The 15932-nt window shown below is 29.9% G+C and overlaps 1 protein-coding gene and 2 long non-coding RNA genes across 4 annotated transcripts; 2 read left to right on the forward strand and 1 right to left on the reverse strand.

The window, feature by feature from the left end:
* On the reverse strand, positions 1-11981 carry LOC114076383. Of its 2 annotated transcripts, none has more exons than XR_003577236.1 (3): positions 11710-11981; positions 9134-9188; positions 1-274 (listed from the first exon to the last, which is right to left on the reverse strand). It is a non-coding gene; the product is annotated as an uncharacterized LOC114076383 (long non-coding RNA). The 2 variants fall into 2 exon arrangements; XR_003577235.1 differs by lacking the exon at positions 1-274 and adding an exon at positions 7653-8974.
* On the forward strand, positions 988-2451 carry LOC107013852 (ornithine decarboxylase-like). Its single transcript, XM_015213733.2, has one exon. It carries the CDS (start codon positions 1061-1063, stop codon positions 2237-2239), a length of 1179 nt encoding a protein of 392 aa, XP_015069219.1. The 5' UTR covers positions 988-1060; the 3' UTR covers positions 2240-2451.
* LOC114076384 lies at positions 8967-9614 on the forward strand. Its single transcript, XR_003577237.1, has 2 exons — positions 8967-9252; positions 9360-9614. It is a non-coding gene; the product is annotated as an uncharacterized LOC114076384 (long non-coding RNA).
* Positions 11982-15932: the final 3951 nt, after the last annotated feature.

Consider the following 15932-nt stretch of genomic DNA (forward strand, 5'->3'; position numbering starts at 1 on the left):
TACTCGGAATATTTTTGAATAAAACATCCATAAGCCAAAAGAGGCAACTCAAGTCTTAAACATTAAACCATGAAACTGAAAAAATTCATCAACTACTACTGTCTATCTACGAAGCCTCTAAATGACAAGCATGAAAGTCGGGACAAGATCCACGACATCCTAACAAAATTGAAAAGTAAAATGGAGTCCTCGAAAAGTATATAGGCTCACCAAAGATAACTTGAATTGTTGTGGTATCAAAGAAACGTCTGTTGATGACTCTAATCTCATGTATCTGCATCACGAAATTATTAAGGCCAAATGACATCAGTACATTAAATGTTCGAGCATGTAAGGAGTACATTGAACATAACATAAAAGCTTGAACTTGGAAAGAATGTAACAATACTCACCTTATCTCCACTTAAGTCAACCTCAACTCGTAGATACTTAGCTCCATACAGTATAAAAACAACAATAAAGACGCAGTTTATAAAAAGCGTTTGAAACAATTGATAACAACTAAATTTATTTAAAAATACAATATTAACTTTTTTTTTGGGAAATTCTCTAATCGACAACCATCATTATGAGATATGTGATGATACAAAGTCTCGTCCGCGCTGCCAAAACTGTCCTATACAATAAAAATTTATTTCCAAATAAAAAGGACTGATATTCTTTATGAGATATTTATTGTTATATAACAATCTCAAATTTTGGACAGGACGTGTTACTTCCCTGTACTACGTACTAACCCTAAAGAGTGTGAACGTCAGACTTAATCAATATGGGGTTTAAAAAATCATTATTTGGTCTCAAAAATACACAAAAATGTGCATCTGATCACCTAACATGACAAAAAATAAATACTAATATTATATATTCCACTAAGGTGCGATTGAATCAATCCCCATGTGATACTCGTGATTTAGTAAATTAATGTTTAATAGTTGGTCAAGATACTTTAGAGATTGACATTATTGTATATAAAGGAGAGGTAGGAAGCCTATTTTCATATCATTAAGTTAAAAACACTAGCTAGCTTTTATACATCAAAGCATTATATTTGTTTATCAAGATGTCTACAAATTTTGGTAAAATTACTGTTGTAGCCAAAGACGGGATGACAAATTTAATCCGTTCGATTGCAGCAGAAAAGCATGAAGCTGGGCAACCATTTTATGTACTGGATTTAGCGACAATTGAGAGGCTTATGGACAAATGGAACCATTCTTTTCCAAATGTAAAGCCTTTTTATGCTGTCAAATGCAACACTGAAGCAGCACTTGTTACTAAACTAGCCAATTTGGGTGCTAATTTTGATTGTGCTAGCATACACGAGATTGACACTGTGTTAAGTCTCGGAATTAGCCCAAATCAAATCATTTTTGCTAACCCTTGCAAGTCTATTTCCCACATCAAGCATGCAGCTGCTGTTGGGGTCAATCTCACTACTTTTGATTCTAAGCTCGAAGTTGATAAGATCAAAAAATGGCACCCAAAGTGCCATTTATTGCTCCGAATCAAAGCCCCTAGTGCTAGCGGCTCCTTGCGTCCCATGGGGAAAAAATTCGGAGTATTGCCAGAAGAAATTGAACCACTCCTGCATTACGCTTGTAATGTGGCTGGTTTAAAAGTTGTAGGCGTTTCATTTCACGTTGGCTCTATAGCACAAGATCCCACCATTTATCGCCAAGCGATTGCCAATGCCAGGGCCGTGTTTGATATAGCTCATTATCTTGGAATTCCTAAAATGCAAATTCTAGACATTGGTGGTGGATTTAGATCTACCCCATTGTTCGAGGAAATAGCTAGTGTAGTAAACGAAGCAGTCCAAGATTTTTTCCCCGACCCTAATTTAAAAATAATTGCAGAGCCTGGGCGTTTCTTTCCTGAAACTGCTTTTACTTTGGTTACCCATGTGATTGGCAAAAGAGTTAGAGGAGAGAAAATAGAATATTGGATTGATGAGGGGGTTTATGGATCGTTTAGGCCAACACTGTACAACAGTTGCTTTGTGGGCATCAAACCAATTTCAATGAAAGAAAGTTGTGAAATACGCGAGTCGACGATTTACGGACCAAGTTGTGACTGCCTTGATAAAGTGGCTGAGGACATAAAATTGCCGGAGCTTCAGTTGGATGATTTGATAGTGTTCTATAACATGGGCGCATATTCAAAATGTGTTGGAACAAAGTTCAACGGATTTGATATGTTAACCACACCTACCTATCTTGTTACCACCAATTCTACCTAAAACTTGGATCATCTACCTATGCTATGCTATGCTGCTTCTTTTCTATGATTAATTTGTTTCCAATCATTAATTTTGTATTATTGTGAGATTAACATATCTATATTTTATTAATTACAAGCTTAATTTCCAAATTGTTCTTTTTTAATTTGTCCACCGATAGTATTATACCTATTACTACGTCCATTCTTCTTTTTGAATGGACTAACTCCTTAGCATTCGTTGCAAGTTATTATTAGTGCTTATATATATATATATGCTCATTGTCCCATTCTTTTCCTTGATCTCCTCTTTTGTTTTAGCTTTCTTAAGTAATTAACATTGCTTCAATCTATTCAAGTTTATAATACTATTAATATATCCATTGTAATCTCATAATAGGGGTCGCAAGAAGGTAGAGTGTATATATATCATTTACCTACCTACCGTTGAGTAAATAGAATCCTAATCAGAGACAATTTGGAGCTAGGATTTGAGGTTTATCGGTTCTTGGATAGCAATCTCAAACTAATATATTGAAAGAATATTTAGATAGCTTATGAAGAACCCCTTGCCAGTTGCAGTACCATCAGATGCTACTCCAACTCAAAAATCAAAACTACCAGTTCCAGTACCTAACAGAGGCAGATTTAACCTATAAATAACACTTTTTTGATAAGCTGCTAAAATTTCAAAAACATTAGTATGTGTTCAATTACAAAGAGCTTTAAAGATCGATAACATTAAGCTTAAGTCTTGTATCCACCACTGTTATTTAAAATGTATTTCGTGAACTTTAAACAATTTTTTACTTTGAACTATTCTTTCCGTCTCATATTAGTTGATCATTATACAAAAAAAATAAAAAATAGTTGTTCTATATTAATTGACCACCTTACTAAATCAAGAAAGTATTAATTAAAATTTTTCTATATTACCCTTACAGTTAATTCTTATTAAAAGTGTTCACATTTATTTATAAAATTCATATAAAAAGTTTTTTAAGGAGTAAATTAGTAAAATTATCTTTTTATTTATAATTTCTTAAGCACCATGCAAAATGAAAAGTGATAAACTAATAAGTATAAAAAAGATATATTCATTATTTTGCATTTAATTGTACTACTTAATTAACCTAACAAGACATGAATAAAGAAAATGCATGTGGGTTTCTTAGATTGATATTCCGGAGTAATATACATGTGAGTAATAGCATTACTTGTTTAAAGAAGTCAAAGAATAAACTAACGTTACTTGTAACCCTAAGTAATGAGTGTGAACGTCATGCTAAATTGATATGCCCTCTCTCCGTCCATCATTATTTATTTATTTTTATTTTTTGTTCGCTATTAACATAACATACTTTTTAAGAAATATTCTCTTTATTTCATACTAATTAAATTTTTTAAAGTATTTTTATTTTTCAAATTAATTTAATTATTCAATTTTCAAAATTACTTTTAGAGTATCATTTCAATTTTACCCTTCAATAAAATTACTATACTGTTTACTATTCTTAATTGTTGTATCAAGTTAATGAACAACTGTTATTAACCAAAGAAAGTATATGCCACATGGGTTTTAAACACAAAGCACTTAATTTTATTTTATCTTGAGGTACCAAAATCATTATTTTATATCTAATAAAACAAACGAAAAAAAAAGCACTTAGGTGTGATTCACTCATCACGAGATGCTCGTGAATGTATGCAGTTTTATTAACAACGATGATATGCTATCAAAGTTTGTTAAAGTATCAAATAATTATTTTTTAAAATACTCGTTAGCAAAACGAATTTTTATTAATAGCGATGGTATTTATTTCTCATGGATTATGTCTTCTTCATTATTAAAGTTCACACGTTTTCTCACATGTGACTATTTCTACAAAATAATTTATTAGCACGTATATTCTAGACACTTAAACTTGTATAAATTTGAACAAGTAGACATATTGGTCCAATGTGGTACAAAACACGCGGGACAAAAAATGACATGTAGAATGTCATGCAAGACATGTGTGTCTATTTGTTCAACTTTATACGAATTAATTGTCTACTTATGGACATCCAAAGTTGAAGAATATGTATTATGTCTATTTATATTTTAGGAGATGTGTCTTCTTCATTATTAAAGTTCACACGTTTTTCACATGTTACTGTTCTCTACCCAATAATTTATTAGTACATATATCATAGGTACACAAAAAGCACGTTTCTACTCAAACACAATATCAAAAAAGTATTAATTAAAAATTTTCTATACTTACACAGTTAATTCTTATTAAAAGTGTTTATTCTTTTGTTTATAAAATTCAGAAAAAAAAATTTAAGAGGTAAATTAGTAAAATAATCTTCCTATTTATAGTTTTTTAAGCACTATATAAAAAGAAAAGTGATAAGCTAAGTATAAAATAGAGAAAGTATGAAAAAAAAGGCACAATAATTTATTTATTTTAAAATAAAAAAGTAATATATATGTTTATTATCGATAAAAGTTATTAATGATAAAGTGTCAAAGTATACTCATTATTTTGATTTTAATTGTACTACTTAAAATAAAACTAATAAAAATGAAGAAACTGCACGTGGGTGCCTTGATTGATACTCCAGAGTCCGTACTGTTAAAGTATTAAATAGACTCGTAAATTTACATTTAATTGTACTATCAACGTGTTAAAGTATTAAATAATTTTTTAAAAAATTTTGTTGTGAATCAAATCTTTATTAATAGCAATGATATTTACTTTTCAAGGAATATGTCTTCTTTATTATTGAAGTTCACACTCCTATAAGAAGAAAAAAAAAAGTTCACATGTTTCTTTCACATGTGAATATTCTCTACCCAATAATTTGTTACTACATATATCATAAGTAGAATTTTTTTTTATAATTTGAGACCCACAAAAATAGACAAGAAAAAAAAGGGGTCAATCTTCATAATTAATTGTTTGATATGTATTTTTGTAAGATAAGGATATATCTATTTTAATTATACGAGAAGTGAATCTTAAGTAAATTTATATACGTCAATCTATTTTGCAAGAGTATGTCTTATTTTTATTCCTGATCTCATATTTTGAAAAAATTTGAGGTTAAAAAAATATGATTCGAAATTAAAGGTGAAAATTCAGATAACTAATCAATTCAACTATTAAGATTTCTCATTTTTACCAATAAATTAGAACAAAATTAGAACAACTTTTATAAAGTATTTGGCCTAAATTCCTTATATATTAGACCATATCATTATATGGTCCAAATCATAAGAAGCAGAACTACTAGTAAGATGTTCCATATGTTTTGGCTTCATATCAATGATATTGAAACGTTAACATTCCATACATACATGGAGAAATGTCTCAGCGTCGTTATAAAATCATGAAAATCAGTTTCATACAGTTGAATTTTTCTGATACTGATAGTTAAAACAGGATGATTTGATCTGAATTAATTATTTTAGCGAGTCGGATATGAAGCCACAAAAATTAATTTTCATTCAGAGAGTTTCAAATTTAATAATATATATTTGTCCATTTTAAATTTAATCTCTCTGTTATACGAATCTTTCTTGTTGGTTCAGTGCGTATTTAATTTAATAATATTTGTTAATTTTAAATTTAATGGTCCATATTTATTTAAATAAAACAGACTTTAAATCGTGTATATTAAAAGTCTTAACTCAGGTTAATTTATTCTTTCTCTTTCCACTTCTCTCCCAAACTACAAATACCATGATAGTTCAACCTATTAGTTATCTCTTTCGCTCTATCATATAACCCTCTCTGCTTTCTCTCGAAAAATCGATAGAAATAGACTTATTTTTGAATCTATTATAATTTCAATAATAGTTGGAGGAGTATATTTTCTATTGTTTTCAAAAAGTGACATCGTAAAAGGCAAAGCTTAATTTACGAGTGCATATGAAGGAAAAAATTGAAAAATAAACCACTCTCAGATAAATTCCATAAGCATTGAAAGAGCAAGCGAAAAAGCAAAATAAGAATATCATCATGAATCTCAAATTCTTCATCCTAAGTGTATCAACCAAAGTGAAAAAGCACATTTTGACAAAGTGTTTAAAGGATATCTTATTAAATAAATATGGACCATTAAATTTTAAAATTAACAAATATCATTAAATTTTATACGATATATACTGATTCTATTAATATTTTTAAATAATTACATATTTTATTATTTAGAATTTAGAATAGAGAAGCGAGCAAGAATATACAGAGAAAGGCGAGCGAGATAATTATATAGCTCTGAAATATGTGAATCACACTAGATACATGTATATGTATGCATCTAGTGCATGTATCTGGGTTACTAGATCAATAGGAGAATGGTGAAAGAGACAGGAAGTGAGTGAGATTTGTACGAATTATTATTAATTATTTCTTACTTATGACCAAAGTTTACTTGTAACCTACGTAATACCATAAATAATATTTAATAAGGAATAAATCTTATTCGTACATTGATTACTTGATGGACGTACCAGATTAAATCATAACCTCTATAAATTGGTCCTCCCTCCCTCCATTAGGGTTACCACATATTATCTACATTAATTCCATCGCTGAAGGTTGTGGTAATCTAAAGTTAAGGCAAGGAGGTAGAAACCAATTTACAACTAATGTTTCTGCTTTTCTCTGTGATGATGTCTTCCTCATCAGGTATGTACCCCTAACGATTTCTATGTAAGATTATCGTGTTCAAGATCCTGATATTATGTGATAAAGTATTTAATCTTACATGCGATAGCGAAGCCTAGATTATTTGAACCGATAAATCTTTGTATATAAAACATGTATATTTAGAAAAATTTCACGAGGGATAGATCCAAAATTTTAAGTGAGGATGGTCTCAAAATTTTTCGCCATTACTGATAATATTTGGAAGGCTAATAGTAATTTTAAATTCGAGTTTACAATACAATATGTTGATGCAAAGTAGTGTTCAACTGACAATTGAGAAACTTTTTGCCTTAGCCAATAAATTGATGTCCTAATAAACTTTTACACGAGGATATTGAAATACTAAAACGCCACTACTTATAAATTTTTGTAAGTTATCTTATGATTTATTAAGAGCAAGGGTCAATGGTTAAACAATTAATGCTTTGTTATCATTACTCGTGAAAAGTTTAGAAGTAATGTTTGCAACCCCATAATGTATTAATTATGTTTTACTTTAGATTGTGCAATAAATTAAAGATGGTCGTCATACTAAACAATAAAAAATATGTGTATTATGTTTCAATAGCTTGTTAGTCATCAAAGTTGCCAAACTAAAGAAATTAATGTCTACACATATCATGTTTATAATTATTTGATGCATGTAATATGTTTCTATAGTTTGTTAGTCACCAAAGTGGCCAAACTAAAATACTTAAAATTTTACACATGCACAAAATTTTATGATATTACGTGTGTTTTATATATTTATATAATTTGTTAGTCACCAAAGTGGCCAAACTAGAGAACTTAACGTCTACACATATAGATCACTTGATGCATGAATTATATTTCTACAGTTTGTTAGTCACCAAAGTGACCAAACTAAAATGTTTGAAATTATTCATATTGACAAAATTTTATGATGTTATGTGTGCTTTGTATTTATATAGTTTGTTAGTCACCAAAGTGATCAAACTAGAGAAAACTAACGTCTAAACATATCATGTTTATGATCACTTGATGAATCTATTATGAGTCTATAGTTTGTTAGTCACCAAAGTGCTCAAACTAAAATGTTTAAAATTATTCACATGCTCAAAATTTTATGAGATTATGTATGCATTTATATTCATATAACTTGTCAGTCACCAAAGTGGCCAAACTAGTATGATTAAGAAAAAAAATATGCACTCATAAAATTGTCATTTATCTGTGAAGGTTAATTAAATGCCTATATTGAAAAATAAATAGATAAATTGACTTTCACTATTGCTAGAACTTAAAAAAGTTTTAGCCAAAGGTGAATCTATCATTCTAAAAATAGTGAAAATTATGAGGTAAATTAATATTTTTAGTCAAATGTATATTATATATCCAAAGATGTCGTATATGTTTGATTGAAAATTATTCAATTACCTATTAAAAGATAAAATGACATCTAAATTATGATAATGTGTCGTAGTATCTACACAAAGGAGAATTACGATATATTCATATCATTTTACTGAATTCACATTATCTTTTTGATTTGTGAGCATGTATTTATTTGCAGTTATTCTTCTTCATTCGCATGCTTCGTCTGTTACTGTGTTCAATGGATTGAACTTCTCTGAATGACATGAACAAGTCCAGTTCTACTTAGGTGTTATGGATCTTGACTTGACTTTGCTGAATGACAAACCTACTATTATTACTGATAAGAGCAGTGAGGCTGAGAAGTCTTTTCATAAATCATGGGAACGCTCTAACAGATTGAGCCTTATGTTTATGTGAATTATTGTTTCTAATAACATTATGAGTACTATTCTACAAACAGAAAGTGCCAGGAAATACTTGAAGTTAGTGGAAAAACGTTTTTGTTCTGCTGATAAGTCTCTCGTTGGGTACACTAATGGATGAACTCACGACCATGAAGTTTGATGGGTCGCGTAATATGCAAAATCATATCATCGAGATGACTAACATTGCAGCAAGACTCCGAACCTTGGGGATGAAAGTCGATGACACATTCTTGGTTCAGTTCTTTATGAACTCATTGCCTCTTGAGTATGGACCATTTCAAATTAACTATAACACTATTAAGGATAAGCGGGATGTTAGTGAAATTGTCCAGTATACTTACTCAAGAAGAGTCAAGACTTAAGAAACAAAGAGGTCATTCCATAACCTCATGGGTCAAGAAGCTGGTAAAGGACTTAAAGTAAAAGCTAGCAAGCTTAAGAAAAGGAAAGCACCTGCTAAAGTTCCACAGGATGCTCATAAGGAACTCAAGGCTGATGTGCGTCATTTCTGCAAAAGGAAGGACACTGTCAGAGAGATTGTCTGAAACATAAAGTTTGATTTGAAAAGAAAGGTACATTTAGTGCTTTTGTATGTTTCGAATAAAATTTAGTAGAAGTTCCTAATAGTACTTGGTGGCTTGATTCTGGTACAACTACTCATGTATCCACTATGTTGCAGGGATTCACTACGATCCAAAATACGAATACAAATAAAAAAATTTCTTGTTCATAGAAAATCACATGAAGGCTAAAATTGAAGGCATAGGGACTTATCGTTTGAACTTGGAGACTAGACATCACCTTGATCTATTACAGACTTTTTATGTTCCTTCAGTTTCTAGAAATTTGATTTCCCTTTCAAGACTTGATGTTTTTGGATTTGATTTTAAGTTTGGATATAGATGTTTCAATTTATATAAGAATATTATTTTTATAGTTCTAGTGTTCTTATTGATGGTTTATATTGATTGAAACTCAATAATAATTTTTCTGAATCCCTACTTACTATTCATCAAAATGTCACTAAATGAAAGTTCTGCTTGTTTGTGGCATAAACGTTTGGATTGTTATGTATCCAAAGAACGATTAAAAAGATTAGTAAAAAATTAAAATCTTATGAATTTTGATGATCTTGATATGTGTTTGGATTGCATTAAAGGAAAGCAAACCAAACATACCAAGAAAGGTGCCACAAGGAGCACCCAACTTCTTGAAATAATACACACTGATATTTTGTGGACCCTTTGATGTTCCATATTTAGGTGGAGAAAGTATTTTTATCACCTTTATTGATGATTTTTAACATTATGAATTTATCTATTTGTTGAAAGAAAAATATCAAGCAGGGGACACTCTCAAAGTGTACGTTAGTGAGGTTGAAAGACAATTGGATAGAAAAGTGAAAATCATAATTAGGTCAGATAGAGGTGGTGAATATTATGGAAATTGTAATGAATAAGAACAATGTCTAAGTCTATTTGCAAAATTCCTTGAGAATGATGAAGTTGGTGGGAGTGTTGAAGGCTAAAGTGTAGAAATTAATGAGGTAAGGGTAAATATTTCATTGCCTATGAATGTACCTACTTCCACACCAATCACAAATGTTGTTCCTCTTGTTGAAGAACACTTTAACAATATTGAACAACATTTGGGTGAAACACTTCAAGAAGGAACTGACTCACAAGTATCTGGAGCAAATGAACCACAAACAATGCCATAAAGAAAATTGGTCATTATGTAATTTAGTTGCAAGAGTAAGATTTTGACATTGAAATTTACAAAGATTCATTTTCACAAGCACATAAAATAATGAGTCTGATATATAAATTGATACCATGAATGAAGAGTTAAAATCCATGGAATACAACAAAGTCTGGGATCTTGTTCAATTACTAGAAAGTTCTAAATAGTCGAGTGTAGATGGGTCTTTAAGACCAAACGTGATTCAAATGGTAATATTGAACGATATAAATCCCGACTTGTTGCCAAGGCATACACTTAAAACGGAGGCATTGATTATAAAGAGACCTTTTCACTGGTATCAAAGAAAGACTCATTAAGTATTATTTTGATTTTGGTAGCTTATTGTGATTTAGAGTTACACCAAATGAATCTGAAAATTATTTGTCATAATGTAAACCTTGTATGAGGATGTTTATATGGACCAAACAAAGGGTTTTGAAATTAAAGGAAAAGATCAAATAGTGTGTAAACTAAAGAAGTCAACATATGGACTCAAACAAGCCTCACGAAAATGATATATAAAGTTTAATTATACCATAACATTTTTTGGATTTAAGGAAATTACCGTTGAGCTGTGTATATACCAAACGATCAGTGAGAGTAAGTTTACATTTTTAGTCTTGTATGTTGATGACATTTTACTTGTTGCTAATGATTTAGGCATAATTGCGTGATACAAATGAATTTCTCTATATGAACTTTGAAATGAAAGATATGAATGAGACATTTTATATGATAGGAATAGAAATATATTCCATGATACTTCACAGGAATTATTGAGACTGTTTTAAAATGACTTTTATCGAAAGAGTTCAGAGATTTAACATGAACAATTAATCATCATGAATAATTCATATTAAAAGGGGACAAATTTAATCTCATGTTATGTCCAAAGAATGATGTAGAACAAAAGGAAATGGTCTCAATTTCTTAATCTTCTATTATTGAAAGTTTGATGTATGTTCAAACTTGCACAAGACCGTATATTATCTTTGTGATCAGAATGCTAGAAAGATATTAAAGTATCCTTTAAATTGATTACTGAAAAACTGCAAAGAAAGTTTATGGCTCATTATGAAGTCACAATTCATACATATGGCTGCGAAACTTTATTTCAGGATTTGGGGTTGTCGGCACCATTATCAAGCCGCTGAAAATTTATTGTGATAATGCTGCAGCAGTATTCTTCTCCAAGATATAAGTACTCAATATTATGGATGAAATTCGTAAAAGACTCATGATTGGTGTGTGGGTGAACGAACCCAACATTATGAATACTTACATACCTTGATTTGGCGAAACAAATCCTCGATTCACAAGAAATCTTAGCAAACACTTGAACTCCTCCTTGTTTCCTCCTCTTGAACTCCTATAAATCTTAAGCGTATTTTAGAATTATGAAAGCTGACTTAAATTAGTTTAGACCCCTAAAATATTACTAAAATAGTTTAAAGTTGATGGGGTAAGGAAAAGAAAAATACTCCTCATTAATTTGGATAAATTTCCTTAATCGAACAGACTGACTTAAAACGAGCATATCTCCCTCATCCGAACTCAAAATTTTACAAACTCGTTATTGCCGTTTGAAGTTGACGTAAAACTCACAATTTTAACTTGCAAAATTCTCGATTTGTCTCTTTCCAATGTAGTTCTTTCTAAAAATAGCCCTTTCTAAGATCGAGATGTTACAAATATACCCCCTAAATTATTAATTTAATCCCAATGAAGTTTTTCTTTTTAAATTTCATATGCAGTCAAACTAACTCATATAAATTGGGATAAAGGAAGTAGTTGGTTACGTTACTAAAATAACACAAATTAAAAAGCATCGTGAGAAATCGTGATCTGAGTAGAGTATTTATAATGATGCAATATTTATGATATCCATATATCTTTAAAAAAAAAATTAAACAGTGCAGGGGATAATAGGTCTTGCTTTATGTTTGTGATTGTTACAACAATTCCAATCAAAGTTACGATATATTTTAGACATAAGTGAAGAAAATGCAGCTAGATTTCTTAATTGATGTCGTTTGTTTCAATTTGTTTGACTTGTTTTGATTTAACACAGAATTAATTAGATCTTATGATTTTAAACCTAAAAGAACAAAGAAAATGATCATTAAAAGAACGGAAAAGGGCCTAAAATACCCTCGAAGTATTGAAAATGGTACAAAATTACCCTCCATCAACCTATTGACTCCAAAATGCTCTTCTCATCCACCTATTGGCTCCAAAATGCCCTTCTCATCCACCTTTGGGTTCAAAATTGACCACTTATTTAATTGTTCTAAAATTAAACTGTTTAAATATTAAAAATACTTGGCTCTCAATTATTGGTTATAATTTAATTTATTAATATAATTTATAAATCAACCCACTACCCAATCATTACTAACTAAACACCACCCAATTAATAAACCAATTATAATAGCAAAATCATCATAAACACTACTAAACACACGACGAAATTATAGATTCCTGAAAATGACATTCAAAATTATTCGAGTCAGAATCAAATCCCCGATTAAATTTAGGTTGAGTAGCTTATTTAGGAGGACACTTTCAATAGGATTCTCTTTCAAGCTTGATTAGAAATTTATGATTAAAGGTAAAGAAGTAATACATCCCGAATTAATTCATGCACTTTTTTAAATATAATTTTATAAATATTTATGATTTGTTTTAAAAGCTTTAATATATCATTTGAAAAAAAAGTTATCTATGAACTAACATCACATAATTGAGACGAAAGAATAATTAAGATGAACATAGTCAGACTTTTGAGTTTATCGGTAATTTTTATCTAGACACTTGAATGTAGCTTTCCTGTTGTTGCATTAGTAATGTGACGAGTTTATTAATTTGGAGAGGTTTAACTAGTGATGGGTGGGTAGTGGATTGATTTATATATTATACTAATAAGTTAAATAATAACAAATAGTTGAGCGCCACGTATTTCAAAAAATATTTAAATAGTATAAATTTAAAATCGTTAAATAAGTGGTCAATTTTGAACCCAAAGGTGGATGACAAGGGTATTATGGAACCAATAGGTGGGTGGGAAGGGTATTTTGGAGCCAATAGGTGGATGGAGGGTAATTTTATACCATTTCTAATACTTCGAAGATATTTTAGACCTTTTTTTGTTAAAAAAAAAAAGATTAAAAAGGAAAGAAGATTAAATGAGAAATGGACTCGTTGTTTTGCATTTATTTGTACTATACTTACCCTAATGAGTGTGAACATCAGGCTTAATCAATATGGGTTTAAAATTTGTATATGATCACCTAACATGACAAAAAATAAATACTAATATTATTCCACTAAGGTGCGATTGCTTAGGAAGAGCCCCTTGCCAATTGCACCATCATATGCTACACAACCTCAAAACCAATACTACCATATACCTAACAGATGGATGGAGATGCAACCTATAAATAATAATTTTTTGATAAATTACTAAATTTTCAAAAATATTACTAATCTCAAAAGTAGTATGTGTTCAATTTCAAAGAGCTTTAAAGATTATTAATATTAAGTTTAAGTCTTGTATCCACCTCTGTTATTTAAAATGTATTTTTTGAACTTTAAACAATTTTATACTTTGAACTACTCTTTCCGTCTCATATTAGTTGGTCATTATACAAAAAAAATAAAAAATAGTTGTTCTATATTAATTGACCACCTTACTAAATCAAGAAAGTATTAATTAAAATTTTTCTATATTACCCTTACAGTTTATTCTTATTAAAGTGTTTACATTTATTTATAAAATTCATATAAAAAGTTTTTTAAGGAGTAAATTAGTAAAATTATCTTCTTATTTATAATTTCTTAAACACCATGCAAAATGAAAAGCGATAAACTAATAAGTATATAAAAAAATATATTCCTTATTTTACATTTAATTGTACTACTTAATTTACCTAATAAGACATGAATAAAGAAAATGCATGTGGGTGTCTTGACATGTGAGTAATAGCATTACTTTTTTAATAGACATGTGAGTAATAGCATTTCTTTTTTAATGAAGTCAAAGAATAAACTAATTTGATACTCCCTCTCCGCCTCTATCATTATTTTTTTACTTCTATTTTTTCTCGCTATTAATACGTTCTCTATTTTATATTAATTGAATTTTTAAAATATTTTTATTTTTCAAATTAATTTAATTATTTAATTTTTAAAATTATTTTTAGAATGTACTCCATCATTTACTATTCTTAATCGTTATATCAAGTTAATGAACAACTGTTATTAACCAAAGAAAGTATATGCCACATGTGTGTTCCCGGAGATTGGCTTCTGGTTGATCATCGTCGAAGAAACTATTAGGTTTTGGGTCTCGGGATATTATTTCCCATGTTTGTTACTTGTAAGGAAGGAAAACATCGTTTCTTCATTCTTTTCTTATGAGATCGTGTACAACAACCTTAATCACCCCTAAACTAGGTGTGAATTATTAGTTACATTCTCAAACTATTAATAGTTTTAAAAACACTTATAACATGAGTGAGATATTGTCATGCCCCGAGCCTACGTCATATACGTGGCCGACACTCGAGAACCGTAGTTGGCCCTAAGCGAACCCTTGGTCTTCCTCATGAATTCTCAGCGAAAGAATTATTCAACGACGAATGAACTTCAAAAGTAAAGATTAAACTCAATGTCCCAAAATAGATACTCGGAATATTTTTGAATAAAACATCCATTAGCCAAAAGAGGCAACTCAAGTCTTAAACATTAAACACTGAAACTGAAAAGACTCATCAACTACTATTGTCTATCTACGAAGCTATAAATGACAAGGATGGAAGTCGGGACAAGATCCACGACATCCTAAAAAAATTGAAAAGTAAAATGGAATCCACGCAAAGTAAAGAGGCTCACCAAAAAGATAACTTGAATTCTTGTGGTATCAAAGAATCGCCTGTTGATGACTCTAATCTCATGTATCTGCATTACGAAATTATTATTGCCAAATGACATCAGTACATTAAATATTCGAGCATGTAAGGGGTACATTAAACATAACATAAAAGCTTGAACTTGGTAAGAATGTAACAATACTCACCTTATCTCCACTTAAGTCAACCTCAACTCGTAGATACTCAACTCCATACAGTATAAAAACAACAATAAAGACGCAGTTTATATAAAGCGTTTGAAACAATTGATAACAACTAAATTTATTTAAAAATACAATATTAACTTTTATTTGGGAAATTCTCTAATCGACAACCATTATTATGAGATATGTGATAATACAGAGTCTCGTTCGCGCTGCCAAAATTGTCCTATACAATAAAAATTTATTTCCAAATAAAAAGGACTGATATTCTTTATGAGATATTTAAACAATATATTTAAACTTTGATCGAAATTATTGTATAACAATCTCAAATTTTGGACAGGACATGTTACTTCCCTGTACTACGTACTAACCCTAAAGAGTGTGAACGTCAGGCTTAATCAATATGGGGTTTAAATAGTCATTATTTGGTCT

Source organism: Solanum pennellii, chromosome 3 (genome assembly GCF_001406875.1).
Source record: "Solanum pennellii chromosome 3, SPENNV200".
Taxonomy (NCBI): domain Eukaryota; kingdom Viridiplantae; phylum Streptophyta; class Magnoliopsida; order Solanales; family Solanaceae; genus Solanum; species Solanum pennellii.

Coding starts and splice junctions, on each gene's coding strand:
- LOC107013852 (XM_015213733.2), top strand. CDS start 1,061: ATGTCTACAAATTTTGGTAAAATTACTGTTGTAGCCAAAGACGGGATG.